This window comes from Ursus maritimus, unplaced genomic scaffold (genome assembly GCF_017311325.1).
Source record: "Ursus maritimus isolate PB19 unplaced genomic scaffold, ASM1731132v1 scaffold_4, whole genome shotgun sequence".
In the NCBI taxonomy this organism is placed as follows: domain Eukaryota; kingdom Metazoa; phylum Chordata; class Mammalia; order Carnivora; family Ursidae; genus Ursus; species Ursus maritimus.
The window spans coordinates 77,536,849-77,555,963 of record NW_024426552.1 but is presented as its reverse complement, the minus strand read 5'-3'; the positions used below and the strand labels follow the sequence as shown (position 1 = coordinate 77,555,963).

Sequence of the window (19,115 nt, the reverse complement as noted above, 5' to 3'; positions counted from 1 at the left end):
CCCCCCCCCCCCCCCCCCCGCCCCGGGGTGAAGTACACAGGAGGCTTCTTTCCAGAGTTAGCCACAAGAGGTGTTCCTGAGCAACTCCAGGAGCAAGTAAGAGTAGACGTGAGGAAGTGAAGACAGAAAAGAGTAAAAGGGCAGGAAGGGTAAGTCAACAGACGAGAGACAAATGACCAAAGAAAGGTATCTCCTTCAGCTGAAAAGGGGGAGGAGGAGAGGTAAGTAACGATCATTTCTCCATACCCTGGAGTAGGCCCCCCATTGTCCAGGTTGAAAACTTGTTTGGGGTTGAGCAGATAGTGGAATTTCCGAAGAATTCTATGGAAAAAAAAAAGAAAGAGGGCGAGAAAGAGAGAGAGGGAGAATGTCATCGTGAGAAGTCACAGTACGGCAAACACTTCTGGAGCCCACTGGGTGGTGGGAATCTGGGTCCATTTAAACCCAAGAGGGGAAAAGACTGCACACAGAGCCCGCAGACGCTGAAGTCCCAGGTCTAGCTGGCATCATTCACACCCTCACGCCCTGGCTCAAGGCCTCCCCACCATCCAAGACTGTAGCAGTCAACCCCAGGACTATCTTCCCTTGCAGATGAATAAAACTTCTATTCTCCTAAAGCTTTGTCCTTCTCCTAAACGTTCCGTATGTTCTAGGTAGTGCAGTTCTGCTCTTTGCAGACTACACAAAGGGATCAGGGAGCCCTCTATGGAAAGCCCCCAAAATCCTGGGATCAGGAGGAAATGCAGAAGGTGGGGCTGGGCAGGGGAAGCTGGGGGCAGTGATTACCTCTAGGCTTGGTGTCAAGGCTCCAGCTTGAGACTAATCAGGTCAGTTCAGGAGGGGTGCCCTGGCCTTGGGACTAGGGTGGGGGCTTCTCACAGTTCTTGCTTTAACCCTACTTATTATTTTTGTAAGCCTGGATTCCAGATCACTGCATCTTCTGTCCATTACCCCGAGCTGAACAGGAAGGGAAGGCAGAGCTGCTTCACCCGGTTTCCCTCTCTTCTCCCATTCCCTTCGTGCTTCTAGGAGACTGGGCCTTTCCTTCACTGAGGAGGTCGTGCCCTGCTTTCTCAGGAGCTGGACAGCCTGGGAGGTCCCAATCAGGTGAGTCCTGCCACTCCTCTTAAAACAAGAAAGGACCCGCGAGGCTGGGAAGGAAACAGGAGTCTCAGAACCTGGTCGGAACTTGGGAGCCATACTAATGGCTCACGTGATGGGTCCTAGGCTAAGCACGTGGCTACTTTAGTCCTCACAACCGATTGTGAGAGGAGCAGGGGAAACCAGAGCACAGGGATGGTAAGCAGTCAGTTGAACCAGGTCATAAAGTGGTCGGGGGTAGGGCTGGGACGGGAACCCAGATCTGTCTCTGCAGTCCACCCTGTTGAGGGGAAGGAAAAACCTGAGCAAACTTGTCTCAGCCTCTCCATTTTGAAAAAGAAGACAACATACCTTTCTCCTTGTCTCCCTCCACTCTTGGGGTTCACCAAGACCAGCAGGGGGTGGGTACCCGGGGTGGGGATGATCTTATACTTCAAAAAGTAAAAGAAAAAGAAATTAGCTCTTTTTTGGCCAAGAGGACGAATGAGATGAGAGTTGACGCTAAGAAGGCTTCCAGAAAAGGTGGATGGGAAGCAGTTCCCGGCATGGAGGACAGGAAATTGGGAGGTAGGTCTTTGTCCACTGGTTGAATTTTCTGAGGGGTTAAGCAACTAAGTGTCTTCGCCTGGAGTGGACCTAAGCAGTGTTAACAGTGACAGGAGTCTGAGGCTGGGATCAGAGATGTGGCAATGGTACCATAACTTCAAATCGTTCAACAGTGGTGCGGTATTGTGGCTATAAGCACAAGTTTATAGATACATTTTGTAATTTATTTTTTTAAGTAAGCTCGATGCCCAATGTGGAGCTTGAACTCGCAGCCCCTGAGATCAAGAGTCGCACGCTCCACCCACTGAGCCAGCCAGGCAGCCCCTATAAACACAAGATGATACTTTGTGAGGGATACAACTGAATGTAATTTTAGAAGTTACCGTCTTTTTGGTCATACACATCCATCAAATAACACTCATGAAGTTACCCATCACTTCTTCCAGCACCTTCCAAATCCACATTTCCAGCCCTCATTTTTCTCTTGAGCCCTGGTTTGACATTTCTCACTGTCCAATGGATACCCTTCAACCAGACATCTCTCCGTCACTGCACACGCCACACATGCCCAAACCTGACCTATCTTCTGTCCCCACAAAACGGGTGTTCTCTCCTGGCCTACTGCTTCTTTTAAACATACTATTACCATTCAGCTAATCCTCTAGGGAAGAGCCCATCCTGCCAATTATTTCCCTGAATGTCCCTTTATCTCTGGCGGTCGCCACGGTACCCACGCTGCTCGGGCCTTTCCCACCTGAGGTTAAGGCCTGTATGCGGTTCCTTCCCAGGACATCAGCCGTGCCACTTCTGTTTAGAAACCTTTAACGACACCTCGTTGCCCAGAGGATAAAATCCAAATCTCCTAACCCGGCATCCACGGCATTTTAGCACGGCCCCAATCTCCCGTTGCCTCTTAAATGCTAAAGCCCTCAGCGGCAGTCCCAGCCAAGCCTGGCTCTGACCCTCCACGGAGTGCGTCTCCGGCCCTCTCGCCCTGGCGGCCAGCTCACACTGGTTTCTACTCCTCCCTGATGCCCTAAAGGGCCCACCTGCTTCTTTGCAACGTCTTAAAAAGAACTTCTCATTCTCAGGGCCCAACTCAAGTGCTACTTCCTCTACGACTATCACTGCAACTAAAACCACTGCACGTGAAGCACGGAGTATTTTCTGGGTTTCCTCTGTTGTCCACTCATGTGAGTTTTGTTTCATGCGTTCTTAGGTGAATGTCTCAAGATATCAATTGGATTTTACATGCCTCAGGAGCAGGGCAGGTGTGTGTATAACCCTCCTACCAAGCACCCCATGACACCAGATCAAGAAGTGGGCACTTGATGGGGCGCCTGGGTGGCACAGCGGTTAAGCGTCTGCCTTCGGCTCAGGGCGTGATCCCGGCATTCTGGGATCGAGCCCCACATCGGGCTCCTCCGCTGTGAGCCTGCTCCTTCCTCTCCCACTCCCCCTGCTTGTGTTCCCTCTCTCGCTGGCTGTCTCTATCTCTGTCGAATAAATAAATAAAATCTTAAAAAAAAAAAAGAAGCGGGCACTTAAGAAACACGGATCCAGCTGAAGAACAGACTGATATGGAGATATAGCTGTATTCCATATTCAAGGTGCGATGCCTACCTTTCCTCAAGCTAAAATCTCAGCAAACACAGCACCATGTTGTTTGAAATAGACAGCAGCGTTCTTGATGATTTTTTAAATAATTTTCTCATCTGCCCAGGGTGACTGTCTGTGTGACACCCAGAAGCAGCTTAGAGCTTGAGGAGTAATCCTTTACCTCCAGGAACAATATTCAAGATATTTAACGATCCGTACAGCATGGGTACTCCCAACCAAAACAGATACAGGATAACCAGGTGGATGCCAGCTGTAGACAACTGGTATACCTTCATTGTGTGTTAGTGTTGTGTGTGTGTGTGTCTATGTCTGCTCTGCCTGACTTTCTGCCTTTCTAAGTGTCTAGAGCTTTCCCATATTACTATGGTTTCTCCATCATTATTCCTTATGTTTTGATTTTCAAGACACACTAATCTGCATGTTCTCATTTAATCTTAGAGTATCTCTGGGAGGTGGGCAGTGTAGGGACTGCGATGCCCTTTTTCAAACAAGAAAACATGAGATTCAGAGGCAGAGGAGGAGACCCTAGTTCTCTATTTCCTTTTCTTTCTTTTTTTTTTTTTAAAGATTTTATTTATTTGACAGAGAGATAGCCAGCGAGAGAGGGAACACAAGCCAAGGGAGTGGGAGAGGGAGAGACAGGCTCCCAGCAGGGAGCCTGATGTGGGGCTCCAACCCAGGACCCTGGAATCACGCCCTGAGCCAAAGGCAGACGCTTAACGACTAAGCCACCCAGGCACCCCTCTATTTCCTTTTCTAATACTCTTACTTGGTGAACCCAAGTGAAAAATGAGCTCTTAAGGGACGCCTGGGTGGCTTAGTTGGTTAAGAGTTTGACTTCGGCTCAGATCATGATCTCAGGGTCCTGGGATCAGGCCTCGAGTGGAGCCCCGCATCAGGCTCCTTGCTTGGTGGGGAGTCCGTTTGTCTCTCTCCCTCTTCCTCTGCTCCTCCCCTGCTTGTGCTCTGTCTCTCTCTCAAATAAATAAATAAATAAATAAATTAATTAATTAATAAATAAGATCTTTAAAAAAAAATTCTTATGTATATATTCTTAAGTATACATTTAAGGATAAAGCAGAATTTTGGGTCTGGTTAGCTTTGTTTTGGCAGATCACATTCTAGAGACAGCTTGACAGTCTTGGAAAACCCACTGTATATTCTCAGTAAGTTTTACCTAACTTGTTCCTAAAAGGGTGATAAAGTTAATTTGACCAGCAATGGCATGAATCGGTCAACCTCCCTGTTCACCACTTGCCAACGTGTAGTGGTCAAAGATCATTCCAGAAGCTGGAAATAAAATGTCCCTCCTGTGTGATGTAATTAGGTAATGATCAGACGAGAAAGCAAATATTGAGATCTATTTCCCTAGAACGCAAACCTGTCCTCCCCGCAGGCAGCCTTGGACACACTCAGAACAAGACACCGGACTTGAGGCTCCCTGACGTACCTGCATTACAAGTTCACCCTTGGCTGACACGCTGCCTTCAGACTTCCCAGCTTGCCTGTCCTGTGACAAGAAAGACAAACATATTTTTAAAAAATGCCCTAGTTAAAAAAAAGAGAGAGAGATCAGAAGAAAAATAGTTAATATAAAGAAAGAATACAAAACCAGTATAGAACAGGGAGGAGTTTTTCAGAATGGGGCTGTGGACCTAAAACAAAGACATGTTCCCCTATGGGTTTCTCTAGGACTCCCCAGGCCTTGGTCATTGTTTGCTCTGACTTTAACTTTGAGACATTGGAACAGACCTAGGGAGAAGAAACACCGAAACTGGGAGAAATCTACTTTGTTGATTTAGAAGCTTGAGCTCTGGGAAGCATAGTCTTAGATCTGGCTTCTCTGTTTAGCACTATCTAAATGATGTGATACTAAGTCATTTTTCTTAGTTTTGTTTGTTTTCTTCAATGTTTATTATTTTTTATTGAGGTTTATTTCGCATAATGTGGTAAAATGCTCAAATCTCAATCTCCAGCTTGATGAATTTCTATATACATATATGCCCTTATAGCTCCTGTCTCTTCAAGCATAACTCCTGACTTTTGAATTTCATAAATGAAATCATAGGGAAAGTCTTTTTTTTTTTTTTTTGAGTCTAGCCTCTTTCGTTCAGCATTGTATCTTCGAGACTTTCGCAGCTAAGCATGGCTCTCTCCCACTGCAGTGCAGTATTCCATTACACGGATATACCTCAGACCCTTGCAGTCAGCATTTAGCTGGTTTCTAGTTTTTGACTGTTATGAACAAAACCGGTATGAACACTCTTGTGCAGGTCTTTTGGTGAAATAAGTCTTCATATTTCTCAGGCAGATACACAGGAGGACGTGTTGGGTCACAGAGTTAGTGTATTTCCAACCCAGTAGATACTGCCAACTGGTTTTCCAAAGTGTTGCTTTTCCTTCAGTTTTTTCATGAAAAAGGAGTAGCTGATGAAGTCAAGGGCGAGACAGGAGGGATCAGTGGGACTTGACAATATCTTGAAGACAGAAGGGGACAGTTGAGGTGTTTGGTATTTGGTTGGAAAGATGAATCTCCAACACAAGACAGAAAACTTTAGATGGACATAAAGGGACTTTAATTTTCCTGCTTTCATCTCCAAACAGGGTTGGGACACCTAAGTGGGAATCGTCAAGGAAGAGAGAGGTTCATGTTTAGACAAAAGAGACAGGCTGACAGGGACAACGGAGGGCTAGGAGGCCTAGCCATGTGCGGGTGGTGATGGAAATTCCCGCAGCTGTGCTCTGCTGGCAAGGTGCTTAGAATGTATGTGCTTTCCTCGACGGGCCATTGCAGAGCATTCTAGAAGGCCGGCAGTGAGCCCCACTCAGAGGAGTTTTCTCTCACAATCTGATGAGTGCTGCACTGCGCTTTCAAACTTGTAGTGAAAACACAAACCCTAGGAGTTGTGCGGAAGGCCTCGGAGGGATGTGACTGTCTGAATGCTGCCTGCATCTGAACCGTGAACCCAGGGAGCCTGGAGCCCTGGTGGGGCAGCAGCACTTACCCGGGTCACGGGACATATTGAAGTGGGCAGCAAAATATGGTCTCTGAGTTCCCCGCCATCACACAATGTTGATAATTCACATTTGCGGTGAAACTGGAGGGAAGAATGAAGAAGAGAGTGAGTGAAACTGATAGAGGCAATGTCAGGAGTGTTCAGAGATTTGCTGGGGAGCCAGCTATGCAATGCTCCCCCAAATCCATATGCACTGCTGTCTTTGGCAGTATAGCTGTATGTGTGTGTGTGTGTGTACACGTGTGCACGTGCATGCGTGTGTGTAGCATGGTGTGGTCAGGGGCGCCACTCTGGCTGCAGGCAGAGAAAGGAGACCAAGTGCCGTCCACGACTGCTGGAGTGAAATGGTCATGGGCAGACCTGGGACCCTTCAACGTGGCACCGCCATTTGGATTCTAGAAACTCCCTTAGACATTTGCTCCCCAGGCTCTGAGACTCTGTAAGGAAGGAGATCTTGTTGAACAAACTCATGAGAGGCTGGAAGTAAAACCCAAGACTCGACCTGTGCATTTTAAGAGATCTACATTCTGATGTGGAGACACATCCTTTCTGAGGCTGATACCTGGTCAAGGGGACAAGACGTGACCGAGAGTTTGCTTTGGCAGGCAGGACGGGCAGCGTCAGGTGTCCGGGGGGGACGTGGACCTCTGTTGTGGAGTGCGGCTGCTGTAAGGGGTGTGCCTTCCGCTGATGCCTTGAGGAGCAGGGGCTCTTGTGTCTAATCCCACTCCTACTCTGCATCCCCGGCCCCAGATGACACCGAGGTGAAAAAGTTAAAGGTCTGGTGGCTGCTTATGGCTGCCTGGCCACACAGGCAGTGGCCTGGCCCTCGGCTTCTTCAGCAGCTCTCGCTCCCCTGGTTCTGAGGTTGCCCTTTCTCCAGACAGCCTGGAGATGCACTGGCGGCCCTGTTAGACTTAGAGCATGGAACGGGGGCTCTGGGCCTCCCAGTCTTGTTGCCCTAGCTCTGCTCATGCCCTCTGGCAGGACGCCCACTGCTCCCTGGCTGCAGCTGGAGCAAAAACACGCTGAAAAGAAACAGGGCCACCCTGCGCGCCAACCCACCGTCATCCGGCACCACACGCAGTGCCGCGCGGTGACACTCTGGTAGCACTTGATACTTTTGTGGCACCGGTCACACTTGACGGAAGAGTTCCCTTCCACCCACGCGTGCTGCATCACCTGCAGGAGGGAAGGGAAGGATGCCAGGGAAGGCTGCGCAGCCACATCCCGGGGCCTGGGGAGAAGGGCCTGGGAGGAGCACAGGGTTGGGGAGGGCAAAGGGGTTGCTTTCCATTCAGTGGATTTGACTTAGTGGACACGGGGCTGTTTTGCTGAATTGCACGGACTCGGTCTCTCCCTGCCTAACCACCATCGTGCTAATCAAAGTCGTCAGAAAACCACTTGGCCTGCACTTTGAATAGCTCATTCACCCTGGCAGGCAAGCCTCTGAGCCGTTTGTCTGTCTGTCTTGCAGAACTTGCAGGGTGGTGTGCTCGTGTGCGCCCTCTTCTGGAAGGCAGCGCACTGCAGGCAAGTACCAGAGGGCTTGGGCTGCCGACACAGCTGGTTGGACTCAGTGACCTTCCATTTTGCAGCGGGGTGACCTTGGGCCAGTTCCTGGACCTCTCTGAGTCTCAGGTCCCTCATCTGTAGCAACTGGCATGGTAAGCCCCACCTCTGGGTTTTCTGTGAGGATTTAAAAAGACAGCCCACTTGGAAGAGCCTCTCTGACACAGTTCTGGCCCTTCAGAAGTCCCCGCTCAGGGATAACTCCCTTCCCCTTCCTGTCTTCTATAGGCCAGTGGCTCTCAGCCCATTCGAACCACCTGGAAGCTTCCAGAAGTCCTAATGTCCAGCCCTCACTCCAGACCAGATAAATCAGAGTGTCCAGAGGCAGGACTCGTCATTAGTTTATTTTAAAGCACCCTGCGTGATTATATTGTGCGGCTAAGGTTGAGAAACGCTCCAGAAGGAAGTTAGAAGAAAAAGTCCAAAGACAGTGTGGTTCAGCAGCCAGCAGCCTGCATATCTGTTTTTTCTAGGGAGCTGGTTGTACCTGCTCCCTGACCCGGAAATGCCACCAGGGTAACCCAGGAACTTAGGAAGCAGGTGGGAAAGTCTGTGTATGTGTGTTTATGTAAGTGGAGCCAAAGTGCCCCATGACATCAACTTCCGGGAGCCTAAGCTCTAAGCTCTGTCCAGGATTTCTACAGAACTTCTCAAAATTTCCTGCCAGGGTGCTCCAAACAGCAGAATGAAGAGGAGACGGCCTCTGCAGGAAGGTGAGGGCACAGCCTGAAGGGCCAACTACAAACACAATATTAGAAACACATGGAATATTTGCACGATACCATCCTTATTTGTATTAAATAAAAGCTTTACAATTACTTATCAATTAAGTTACTATGTCCTCCCCCCTAAAGGTTTTTGGGAAAATTGTTGCTCTTGAAGATGTGCCATGGTTATTTTGTAGCTTCTCACCTGCTGCTGCACATCCCTGCAGGTATAAAATACCTGTTTGCTGACCAATTTGTCACCTGTATGGTCACACTGAATTTGCTCTGAGATCTGGCTATCCCCATTTTGCAAAGAAAAAAACATGAGGCTTCAGAGAGGTTAAGTGACCCGCCCTAGGTTCCAAGGCTGATAAGTGGCCAAGTAGGGACTCATGGCCAGGTCTTCTGACTCCAAGTCCATGGCTGTGTCCCACCACCATGTTGCCTTCTCCATCCTCTTCCGGGATCAGAAGAAATGGCGAAGGACCTGGGTTGCCCCTGGAGACTCAGAAGGTTGCGATTGTGCCCTGCTGGCCTATCAGCGGCCTCCCTCTGTGGCGTGTGTGCAAGTGTCCAGAGTGTAGGCTTAGGGCCTGAGCCCAGGAAGTACGCGGTGCATCCTGGTGAAAGGTATGGACATGAAAAGAGGTGTGTATGGGCGTGGTGCAGGAGTAGACAAGAGACCATGCGGCGTCTCATGGGGCATGCATGCGTGTCCTGGAGGCGCCCTTCTCTCTCAGGAGTCCTTCTGTGGAGGGCTGGATGCCACTCCCTGCTGCCAATCATCTGCTGACTCAGGCTGAATGGACAGCGCCCTTCCCCTGTTCATTTTAAGGAGAGTCTGTTTCCAGACTCTGAATGGCACCACCCAATGGCCAAGTTCAAAACTGGGGAGCCATTCCTGACCTCCTCCTCGCTCTCATCCCCTATGTCCCCATCACCAAGTCCTGGTGGTGCTGCCTCCAAGTTAGGTCTCCAACTCCCCCTTCATCTCCGCTACCTTAGCCAGGGGGAGAATCAAAGTATGCAACAACCGGCATGGCCAGGGGACCCTCATCCAGACACGCCACCCTGTGCTTGCTGCTGCCAGCCTGAGTGTACTGAGCGTAGTGAGTGCAGACCCCACCCCAGGCAGGCCCTCGGTGTGGCTCTGCCTCTCGCCTAAACTGTCGGAGGAGCTCCATCCCCTCCCACCCACCCCCAGCCCCCATCTCTCTCCTGCCCCATGGTCAGAGCAGTTAACCTAATGTGCAAACTCAATCATCTCTTCGTGTCTCTTCACATGCTTACAGATCTTCAGAGGCCCCCTCTCTGGGTAGGAGATGCCTTTCGGACTCCTCAGCTGGCCTCACGAGAACTTCCCCAGGCTGCACCTATCACTTGCAGAGCACATCTCCTGTCACTCCCCTCTAAGCATCCTCTGTCCCAGTCACACTAAACTAGGTACAGATCCTATGGCTCATCTCCATGCCTTGTGCTCAAGGCCTCTTCTGCCTAGGGTGCCTTGTCCTCTTTGAGGCCTCGTGAAGTCCTCCCAAGTTGGGGTCAAGACACAACTCAAATGCCACTTCCTCTGTGGAGCCCTCCCTGGCCTCCTCCTTGGGGTCTCCACTGTCTGTCCCATACAGCCCTGTTGTTATCATACATCTCATTTGTTTATACTTTGCTTACAGGTCTGTCTCTCTCCTACAAGACCGCACAGTTCTGGAATAGGCTGGGGACCATCTGGTAACCTGTGTACCCCCTAGCACAGTGCTTGGCACACGGTGGGCACCGGGAAGATGCTGATGGATTGATGGATGAACAAGATGATTTAAGGGTGGTCCCTGAGGCAGAGAAGGGCCTTGAACAAGCTTCCTGCCCAGGAGTCTGTGGTGATGGACATGTTGCCTGGGATGCAGCATGCGGTAGAACAAGGCAATAGGGATCACTAACCTCACCGCCTCTTTTGGGTTTTGAGTATGTTTTGACACATCCAGGAATGTTTTTGGATACACAGCGTTCATGGACAGTGTATTTGCAGTCTGAAAAAAAAAGGAAGGTGCTTGTAAGTGGTCACCTAGGAAGGTCCAGCCACCCCCCCACCTCCACTCCAGCTGAGGACTGTGCCTCCCTCTGGGTGGCCAAAGGCAGGGGACATATGGAGCTGGCTTTCCAAATGGGAATTTGAAACTATCTCCAGTTGCTCAGTAAGAAGAGAGTCCACAGTTCTCTCCCAGACATGTTGCGGTCTCCTCTCTCTCTACCCCACCACACTGCCTTCCGTGCAGAGCGTGAACGCAGGAAGAAACATCCCCAGAAAGGCACTTTCTGCCTAAGGAGAATGTGAGGAGTCCTCCTGCTAAGTGTGCCAGTGCCATGCATTCCTGGGAGGAAACAGAAAGCCCGGGGGCGTTCCTCCCTTCAGAGTGAGTCAGGCCTGGGCCTGAACTCTGACTCTGTCATTGGTCACCACACATAACCTTGGATTATTTTCTTCACGTCTCTGAAATTCAGGGTTTTCTATAGAATTGGGATAAAATGGCCTCTCCTTCTCTTTGCAAGACTTTCACAGCGTTAGACAAGATAGTTTGTATAAAGCACTATGTGTCTGTATCAGAATAGCTATTCCATAATTCTTATTGTGGCTGTTACCACTTCTTACTACTATGCAAACTGCAGAGGCTCAAAGGCCTCGGACCCACTAGGAATGAGACTGGGTTCATCTATGAGAGTATGGGAACTGGATGTGACTGGGTGCTGGAAGGCTGAGTGGCCCCTTCACTAGCCCACTGATGCTGCCTCTTGATAGACCCGGGGCCCAGCTCTGCTAAGGTGACTTTTGTGGTCGGGTCACTTGCTGCCTAGCTCACGTGTGCATGCTCAGATGAAACAGGTCAGTGGCCTGGACTGCACCCATGGGCTCTCCTGCAGTGGCCACTCACCAGGCTCTGGTGGGTCCAGGCGGAGTGATAGCTGGTAAGGTCGCTGGTGGAACTCTGGGCCACAGGCCCTGGGCCCTATAAAGCCTTTGTTCTGTAGCCTCTCCTCCTCTCCCCCTGCTCCCTACCTCCACTCTCCTTCCTACATTACCCCTTCTTCTTCCTCCCCCTCCATCTTTCTCTGGTTCTCCCTTCCAGTCTCCTTCCTCCCTTTCTCACCTGTATTTCTTTCCTCCTCTCCTGTCTGATTTTACTAAATGGATTATAAAGACAAACACCTGGAGAGTTTTAATTTCCATTGCATTTACACAATACAGTTTTATATTGTTTATTAATAACCACCCCCCAGCTTCAGCAAAATAAACATTCTCTAACAAAACCCAACTAAATTAGTGTGAGATATTTTAAAATAATGTGTGAATGTTAATCATTTTTTTTCTAGGGCTCGGTGGCCCTTGGCAGGATTCCAAAAACAGGACAGCGTTTGTCCATTTGACTTGGGCAACACAAAAATAGGACATAGAGCTCTTGCTTTATTCCCTGCTATGGTCCCTCAAGCCAGGAAGCCACGAGCCCTAGACTGTACCGAAGAATGGCTCAAGTGCGTGCGGAGCAGGGCGGGTCCTGGGGCAACGGGTTTGAAAGAAGTGGACTCACAGACGCAGCACAGGCCTTGCTTCCGAACGCCCATCAGCATGATGTGGCAGAAGTTGCAGTAGGTGGGCTTCTTGAAGTGCTTCATGGTCCAGGCGTGCCTCCCGTCCCCCTTGGAGCCCTGCAAGGATAGGAGGAAGGAGAGGCTGAGCGGGAGGCCCTGCTATCAGACGCCAGGGGGCGTAGGTTTCTCTTTTTTCTAAAAAGACTCTTCCTAAATATGGAAAACAAGATACTCATTTATTTAACCGTTTTAGGGATGCTTTTAAAAGAAGTGCAAATCAAAGTCCTTTGTTTCTCAAATTAGCAAATATTAAAAATTGGGACTATCTGAGCGGGAGTGTATGTATGGGGGTAAAACAAGACCTCTCCTTTGTGGCTGGCAGAAGGATAAGTCAGAACAAACTTCTTATCTACCTTCTATCTATCCATCCACCCATCATCTTTAAATGTTTATAACTTCTGACTTAAAAATTCTCCTTCTTGGATTCTATCCCAAAGTAATAATTTTTTTAAAGATTGATTTATTTATTCGAGAGAGAGAGAGAGAGAGAGAGAGCATGAGCAGTGGGGGGTGGTGGCAGGGGCAGAAGGAGAGGCAGAGGGAAAGGGAGAAGCGGACTCCTGAGCATGGAGCCCGATGTGGGGCTTGATCCCAGGACCCTGAGATTAGGACCTGAGCTGAAATCAAGAGCTGGCTGCTTGACTGACTGAGCCACCCAGGCGCCCCCCAAAGAAATAATTTTTGAAAGTCAGATGGACATTTTTGTGCTCTGCCAGATCTTTAATCCAGCACTGTTTAAAATAATGAAAAATTGGAAATATCCTGAAGGTCATAAAATTATCCAAAGGTTAGTTGTGGTACATCTATATGATTTATTGTTAACTGACCATCAGAAAAATACCGAGAATAATATCTAATGGCGTGGGAATGTGTGCATGTTCACTTAGCACTGGCTAAGTGAAAACAGTAGAATGCAAATTTGATGATATATTATAATCTCGGTTTTACATATGATCTTGGACGGGAAGAAATGTCACTAAACTGTTAACAGAGGTTAGCTACTGTTAGTACTACAGATGTATTTTAACCTCTAATTTCTCCTTTCTTCGGTGTTTTCCAAATTTTCTACAGTGAGCACGTACCAGTTTTGTAACCAGGAAAAAGTCGTTTAGTAAAAACAATGTACTTCTCTCAACTTTCTGTACATAGATAAAGTAGTAGAGAGACAGACATAGAGAGGGGGTTAGACCCCTTCCTCCTGTCTTGGCCCAGAAGCAAATTCATCCTTACCCACAAGATGAGCCAAGCCCCACACAATAAACAGATGAGAGAGGACCCACTCTCATATGGCTGGAGGAGGGAGACAGAGACTGTTTCTTCAACATGCCCCCCAATGTCTCCCCCAAATGCCAAACCAGCCTCGTAGAAGACCGTAATTTACATCAGCAAAGTGGCAAATAAAAGTAAATGTGAATGTAGTTTTTATTAAGTGAAAGTTTTATGCATTTATTTTTAAATATGCACTAAATTGGAAGTTTTTACATTTAATATTCAAGATTTTAAAGAACACATCCCTCTGCGTCTTAAAAATCACATTGCTAAGTGTGAGGAGATCTTCCAGCTTCTGGCTCTGGGAGCACAGCCTCGAGGCTGTGGCTTCAGGAACACACCTCCATGTATGCTGTCCCTAACTTTTCTCCTGGGCTCCATCAAAAGACGAATACCCTCAGGCCGGTCTTCAGGGCAGGAAGAACTACTGAATAAGGCGGGAAGGACTGACATTCAGGCACATAGGGTCCAGCGTGCCGGACTCCCACCCAGTTCCTACTTCTGGGCACCTCTGGTTTGGGCTGGTCACAGCAGCCAGAACCATTCCTGTGCCCAGATCGTGCTCCTTCTGGTGTCCAGAGAAGCCCATCTGCTTTTCCAAATGCTGGTCTCCTCCCAGGGGGAGGGCTAAGCATTTTTCTTCTCACCACCTTAAAACCCTGCTTCTTTCAAGATCCTAGTTTTGCAGAATTACAGCCTTTTTATCTAATGGTTTCCACTTTAGTAAACAGATTTACTAATTGATTAAATGATTCATGAAAAGATTGATTCATCCATTCATCCGATAAACATCCCGAGGATTTCTGTAAGAATTACATGAAATAATGTAAGTCAAGCTCCTACTCCAGTGCTTACCACATTGTGAATTAAAATTTTTATTAAGTTTCTCTCTGTGTTAGACACTGGGGAACACAAAACAAGTAGAGTGTTTTCTTACGTGTAAGGAGGTAGATTTATACCTATACCAGAAATGAAGAAAGAGGCCCTGGAGAAATTATATAAATGTCCAAGATTGTAAAATAACAAGCGACTGATTTCATAACTGGGGGTCTTGCTGGCCTGAGTCCATGCTCCTTTCATCCCTCTCCCCCACCTACACATTCTAGGGTTTTCCTTTAAGGACAGAAGGGAAATTACAGAATTCTTCAGCACTGCTTCTTCACATAGCCTGAAGGGCTGTCATCTTACCCGAAAATCCCCTTATTAACTAAACCAGCTGATTTTTCTTTCCTCAGATACTATTTTCAGTGAATACTAGGTTAGAAGCAAAAGGACCTAGAGGAAGGCTAAAGTAACATTTCTGCTTGGGTTATAGCGCCATCATGTGGCCTTTTCATTTCTGCACTCGGAGTCTGCAGGCTGTGAGCGTCACCTCCGCGTGCCAGCCAGGTACCTGGAAGGCAGCCGGTTTCTCCTCTGCATCTGTGCCATTCAGAGATCGCCTAACTTTTTAGTGGCCACATGTGGGTTTTGAAAAAGCTAGAGGGGCAATGTGATTTTTAAGACACTAAGGGATGCTTTCCTTAAAATCCTGAATTTTAAATGTAAAAACTTACAATTTAGCGCATGTTTAAAAATAAATGCATAGGGTGTTATACGCAAATAATGAATCATGGAACACTACATCAAAAACTAAGGATGTACTGTATGGTGACTAACATAACATAATAAAAAATTATAAAAAAATAAAACTATAGAACTTCTAGAATAAAAAAATAAAAAATAAATAAATGCATAAAACTTCCACTTAATAAAAACTACATTCACATTTGCTTTTGTTTGCCACTTTGCTGATGTAAATTACGGGCTTCTACGAGGCTGATTTGGCATTTGGGGGAGACATTGGGGGGCATGTTGAAGAAATTGTCTCCCTTTTCCAGCTGTATGAGAGCAGATCCCCTCCATGCAGAGTTGCAGGATGCCTTGGACTTAGCAAGTCCAAAACAGAATACAAAATAGAAATTGCTTCCTTATGGTTAAAATGTCTCATCTCCATCCCCACGTTTCAGAGAGAAAAACCAGGAATGCTGGAACTTCCACTTTGATTCAAGTACTGATAGCAGAAACGATGCCTTCCTTATCTGAGCACCCCATGCCCTAGCTCACATGGGTTCTTACACATGGTAGGTTCTTGGTAAGGAATCACTGAATGAGGCGGGTGCTCTTCCAGAATATGGAGGTTGGCCTCTGGTCCTAACTGGGTGTGTGTCCTCGGGCAAGTCCCTTTACCTCTCTGGCCCTCAGTTTGTAAAATGAAGAGACTAGCGCATGGATCATGAAGATCTTTTCCAGTTCTGATTTTTTGGGTCTTAAGGAATAAGAAGGCAAAAGTTGTGTAGCTCCTGGTTCTTGATTTCTACTTAGCACTTGGAAAGAACTGGACATGCTGAGATGATTGCAGGATTTTTTGTTCTTGAGTGTTGGGAACGCAGGCTCAGCTTCTGAATTGAAGAATGGTCAGATGGAGACATTATGGGTAATGGCAGCCAGCTAGAGGATTCCTCTCTATGGCGTTTCAGTAATCTCAAAGAGGTGTTGTCTACAACCTGTGCAACAGTCCTGGTAAATGCTTCATGTCACTAAATGGTGACATGAAGCATTTACCACCATCTAGTTCTTATCTTTCCTGCCTCGTGTATGGAAGTTATTTCCCTTGCAAGATAAGCAGACTAGGTCAGATGCAGGCATATATTACATTAAGATGGATTTCACATTCAGCCTCTATATGTATCGCCTCCTCTGATCAAACTGGGAGTCTTCTCTAATACACCCTGAACTTTCTTTCATTTAGGTCTTTGACCAAGTTTTTCTCCCAGCCATAAACTCTCTCTTCTATCATCTTCCCTCAGCCAGATCATACCCATCCTTGAGAACCAGATCCAACAACCTCTAAGGGCTTTCTACCTGACCTTTACACTCAAGAATGAGATATCAGACTCCCACACGTACTTCCGGCCAGGCCAAACGACCTCCAAGCCTTCTTCCCACTTTCTCACTCCCAGTGTGGGAAGTTTAGAAAGCATGGGATCTTTGGAGTCAAGTGCAAACAAATTCTGGCTCCTCCTTTGCTCTTCAGGCCCAGAATCTCAGTTTTCCATCTATATCAATTGGGGGAAAAGTATCTATCTTATCTGGTTGTTCTGATGATTAAATAGCATACCATCACTGAACGCCCTTCACCTTGCCACAGATCAGTATCTTTCCGTCCCTTCCTTCCTTCCTTCGTCAACACTCTTAGTATATTTTAACCTAATTTGTTGAACAGATGGAATTCTTCCTTGACCCTCCCTCCCCGCCTGGTTGAGTCTAAGCTTCTGGTAGGGGGATATTGTATTTGTGTCCCCTTGGCAGTTCTCAGAACGGTATCTTTATTTAATTAGTGAATGTCCTCTGTCAAAGGAATGGATATATGCCAGGCACTAACAGGTAGAAAGAGAAGACTTCAGGCTGGCCTAGAGCCTATGGTGTGTCCATTGCGGAAGTCGGGGCAGAAGCCAAGGCCTTATATATAGATGTTAACTTCCACATGGAACCCGATGCTTCTGAAAGGCAAGAGCTCTCTGAGCTCAGGCTTGCTGACTTACAGAGTCGTCCATGCCCAGCAGGACCAGCAGTGGGATGGTGGTCATCCCTCCATGGACCCATTCCTCTAGAGACACAAAGCCGTCCCGGTCGTAGTCCATCCCCTGCAACATCTCCTTCAGTATCTGCAGGACCCAGAGAGCAACAATTGTCCACTTTCATCCTGCACTTCCCTGCCTCCTTCTGTCCCCTTCTTTCTCTTTTGCTGTGTTATCTGCTTTGTGTTTTACCCCTTTGTCCTCTGAGTCACAGTAGGCAGAGCAGTGAGGGAGCAAACAGGGATGAGGAGGCCAGGGTTCCATGCCTGGCCCTGCCCTGCCCTGTGTGGTCTTGGGGAAGCCACCGCCACTCTCTGGGCTCTGCTTTGCTCACCTATAAAATGAAAATAGTATTGCTATGTGTGTAGCAATGTAATGAGGGTAAGAGAAAATGAGACAAAATGTCTCATCTAATACCTGCCTTTTAGGAGCCCCCGAACGTAATTATTATTATTAATATTATCTGGTGATTGAGAAAAATCTTTAAAATTCTTTCTAGCTCTAAATTCCTTGAACCCATGTTATAAAAATTTAGCTCTGGTGGAAAGGTTGGGGAGCATTACTAGGTATCATCATTTGAATTATGTCTTTGATTTTTCTTATCAAAGAAGCGGGAGGGCAAGGTATAGGACCCCTGGGAAGCTGCCTATAAGAAGGTGAGTCTGGGAGAGCGTGCTCAGTAAACATCTGTATCCTGAGTGTCCCTCTTTCATCTTGGACGCTCACTTGGACGTCTCCCCTTGCTTCTGGAAACTTACAGGCCTCAGCTCCGTGGGATCCCACTCTAGATACTGGGCAATGTGAAGCATCTGGTTGACAATACGATCCATCTCCTAGAAAACATCAAGAGGAGAGAACCACTGAAGATGAGTTTTTAAGAGCAAGACTCAAAATCAAACCCTGTGGGAACATGGGCAGGGCAGAGCGTGAGAAGCGGCAGTGTAACGTACTGGCATTTCACGTACACTAGTCAGGAGGTACCTGTGAGCTCACCATTTGTTTCTGCTCTCTCTTTCAGCCTTGACTACAAAGCTCTGTGGAGAGTAGATGGTCACAGGAAGCACAGACCCCAGATAAGCCAGAGGTATACAGAAAACTCACTGAACATTGACCTCTTCTTGGAACCCCCGGACTCACCTTTCTTCCTCAATTCTGCCCTTTGACTCAGCATAGAAGGCACCCCTGTTTGCTCCTTTGGGATTCTTGCTTCTTAAATACTTATAAACCAAGGCAGTTCTCTCCTCCCTTTTTTATCCCTCCTCATTCCCGCAGCTTTAGCAACTTGGGATCCATCTATACTTCCCAGGGGTCAGTTTCAGGGGGCTGTAGGGCCACTGCCTTGGTCCTAGCTTAGGCACTAATACTTAGATTCCTTTGGGCACCTCTCTTCCCTTTGCATCTTGTCCAACTCTGAGCCCAGGACTCCGTGAACAGGAATTGATACGGGCTACAATTGCCTGTTAAGTGAGCCTTTTGTTTAGTACCAAGGCCCAGCTTTATCTAAAACCTCACAGAATTGTTGGATGTGAATGAATCAGGGCACCAAGAGTCGCATGGAAGCACACTGGACTCAAGAGGCATTTGTATCTCGTGGGCACCACTGAAGATGCTCATAGTAAGACTGATCTGGGGAGAAGGTCAAAAGTGTTGCTTCCACCAGGTGGAATGCTGGGTCAAAACAAGCAAGCTAAAAACCAGGAGGGATTTTAAAAATTGTATTTTATTTAAATGAAAGAAAATTCATTGCAAAATCCCAGATGAGCAGTAAATGGAAATAAGGTAGTGGGCCACACAGTGGGGGCAGGGCTCAGCAGAATTTCCAACACAAAAGAGTTTGGTGGATCGAGCTGGGTCCAAGATTCATTGATTCAAACAATGGGATTCAGGAACGGAGAATTAGATTCAGTCTTGGTCTGCGTGAATGGGTGGGCATTTTCAGGAAGCAGAGGAGGCAGATTTTAGGAAGAACTTGTTCCCTGGATGTGCACTTTGGTCAGGCCACGTGTGGCTACTTAAAGAGTCAC

The 19,115-nt window shown here is 47.6% G+C and overlaps 1 protein-coding gene across 2 annotated transcripts in view; it reads right to left on the bottom strand.

Moving 5' to 3' along the window:
• Positions 1-19,115, bottom strand: part of DGKG (diacylglycerol kinase gamma) — a 191,326-nt gene that overhangs the window by 102,274 nt on the left and 69,937 nt on the right. Inside the window, exons 8-16 of one of the 2 annotated variants that reach the window (XM_040621478.1) lie at positions 17,850-17,924; positions 17,056-17,178; positions 12,142-12,259; positions 10,499-10,587; positions 7,350-7,466; positions 6,273-6,365; positions 4,718-4,777; positions 1,453-1,532; positions 247-321 (exon numbers count right to left, since the gene is read on the bottom strand). In XM_040621478.1, coding sequence (XP_040477412.1) covers positions 247-321; positions 1,453-1,532; positions 4,718-4,777; positions 6,273-6,365; positions 7,350-7,466; positions 10,499-10,587; positions 12,142-12,259; positions 17,056-17,178; positions 17,850-17,924 — 830 coding nt within the window. The remainder of the gene's footprint in view (positions 1-246; positions 322-1,452; positions 1,533-4,717; positions 4,778-6,272; positions 6,366-7,349; positions 7,467-10,498; positions 10,588-12,141; positions 12,260-17,055; positions 17,179-17,849; positions 17,925-19,115) is intronic. The other variant, XM_040621479.1, reaches the window with a different exon arrangement.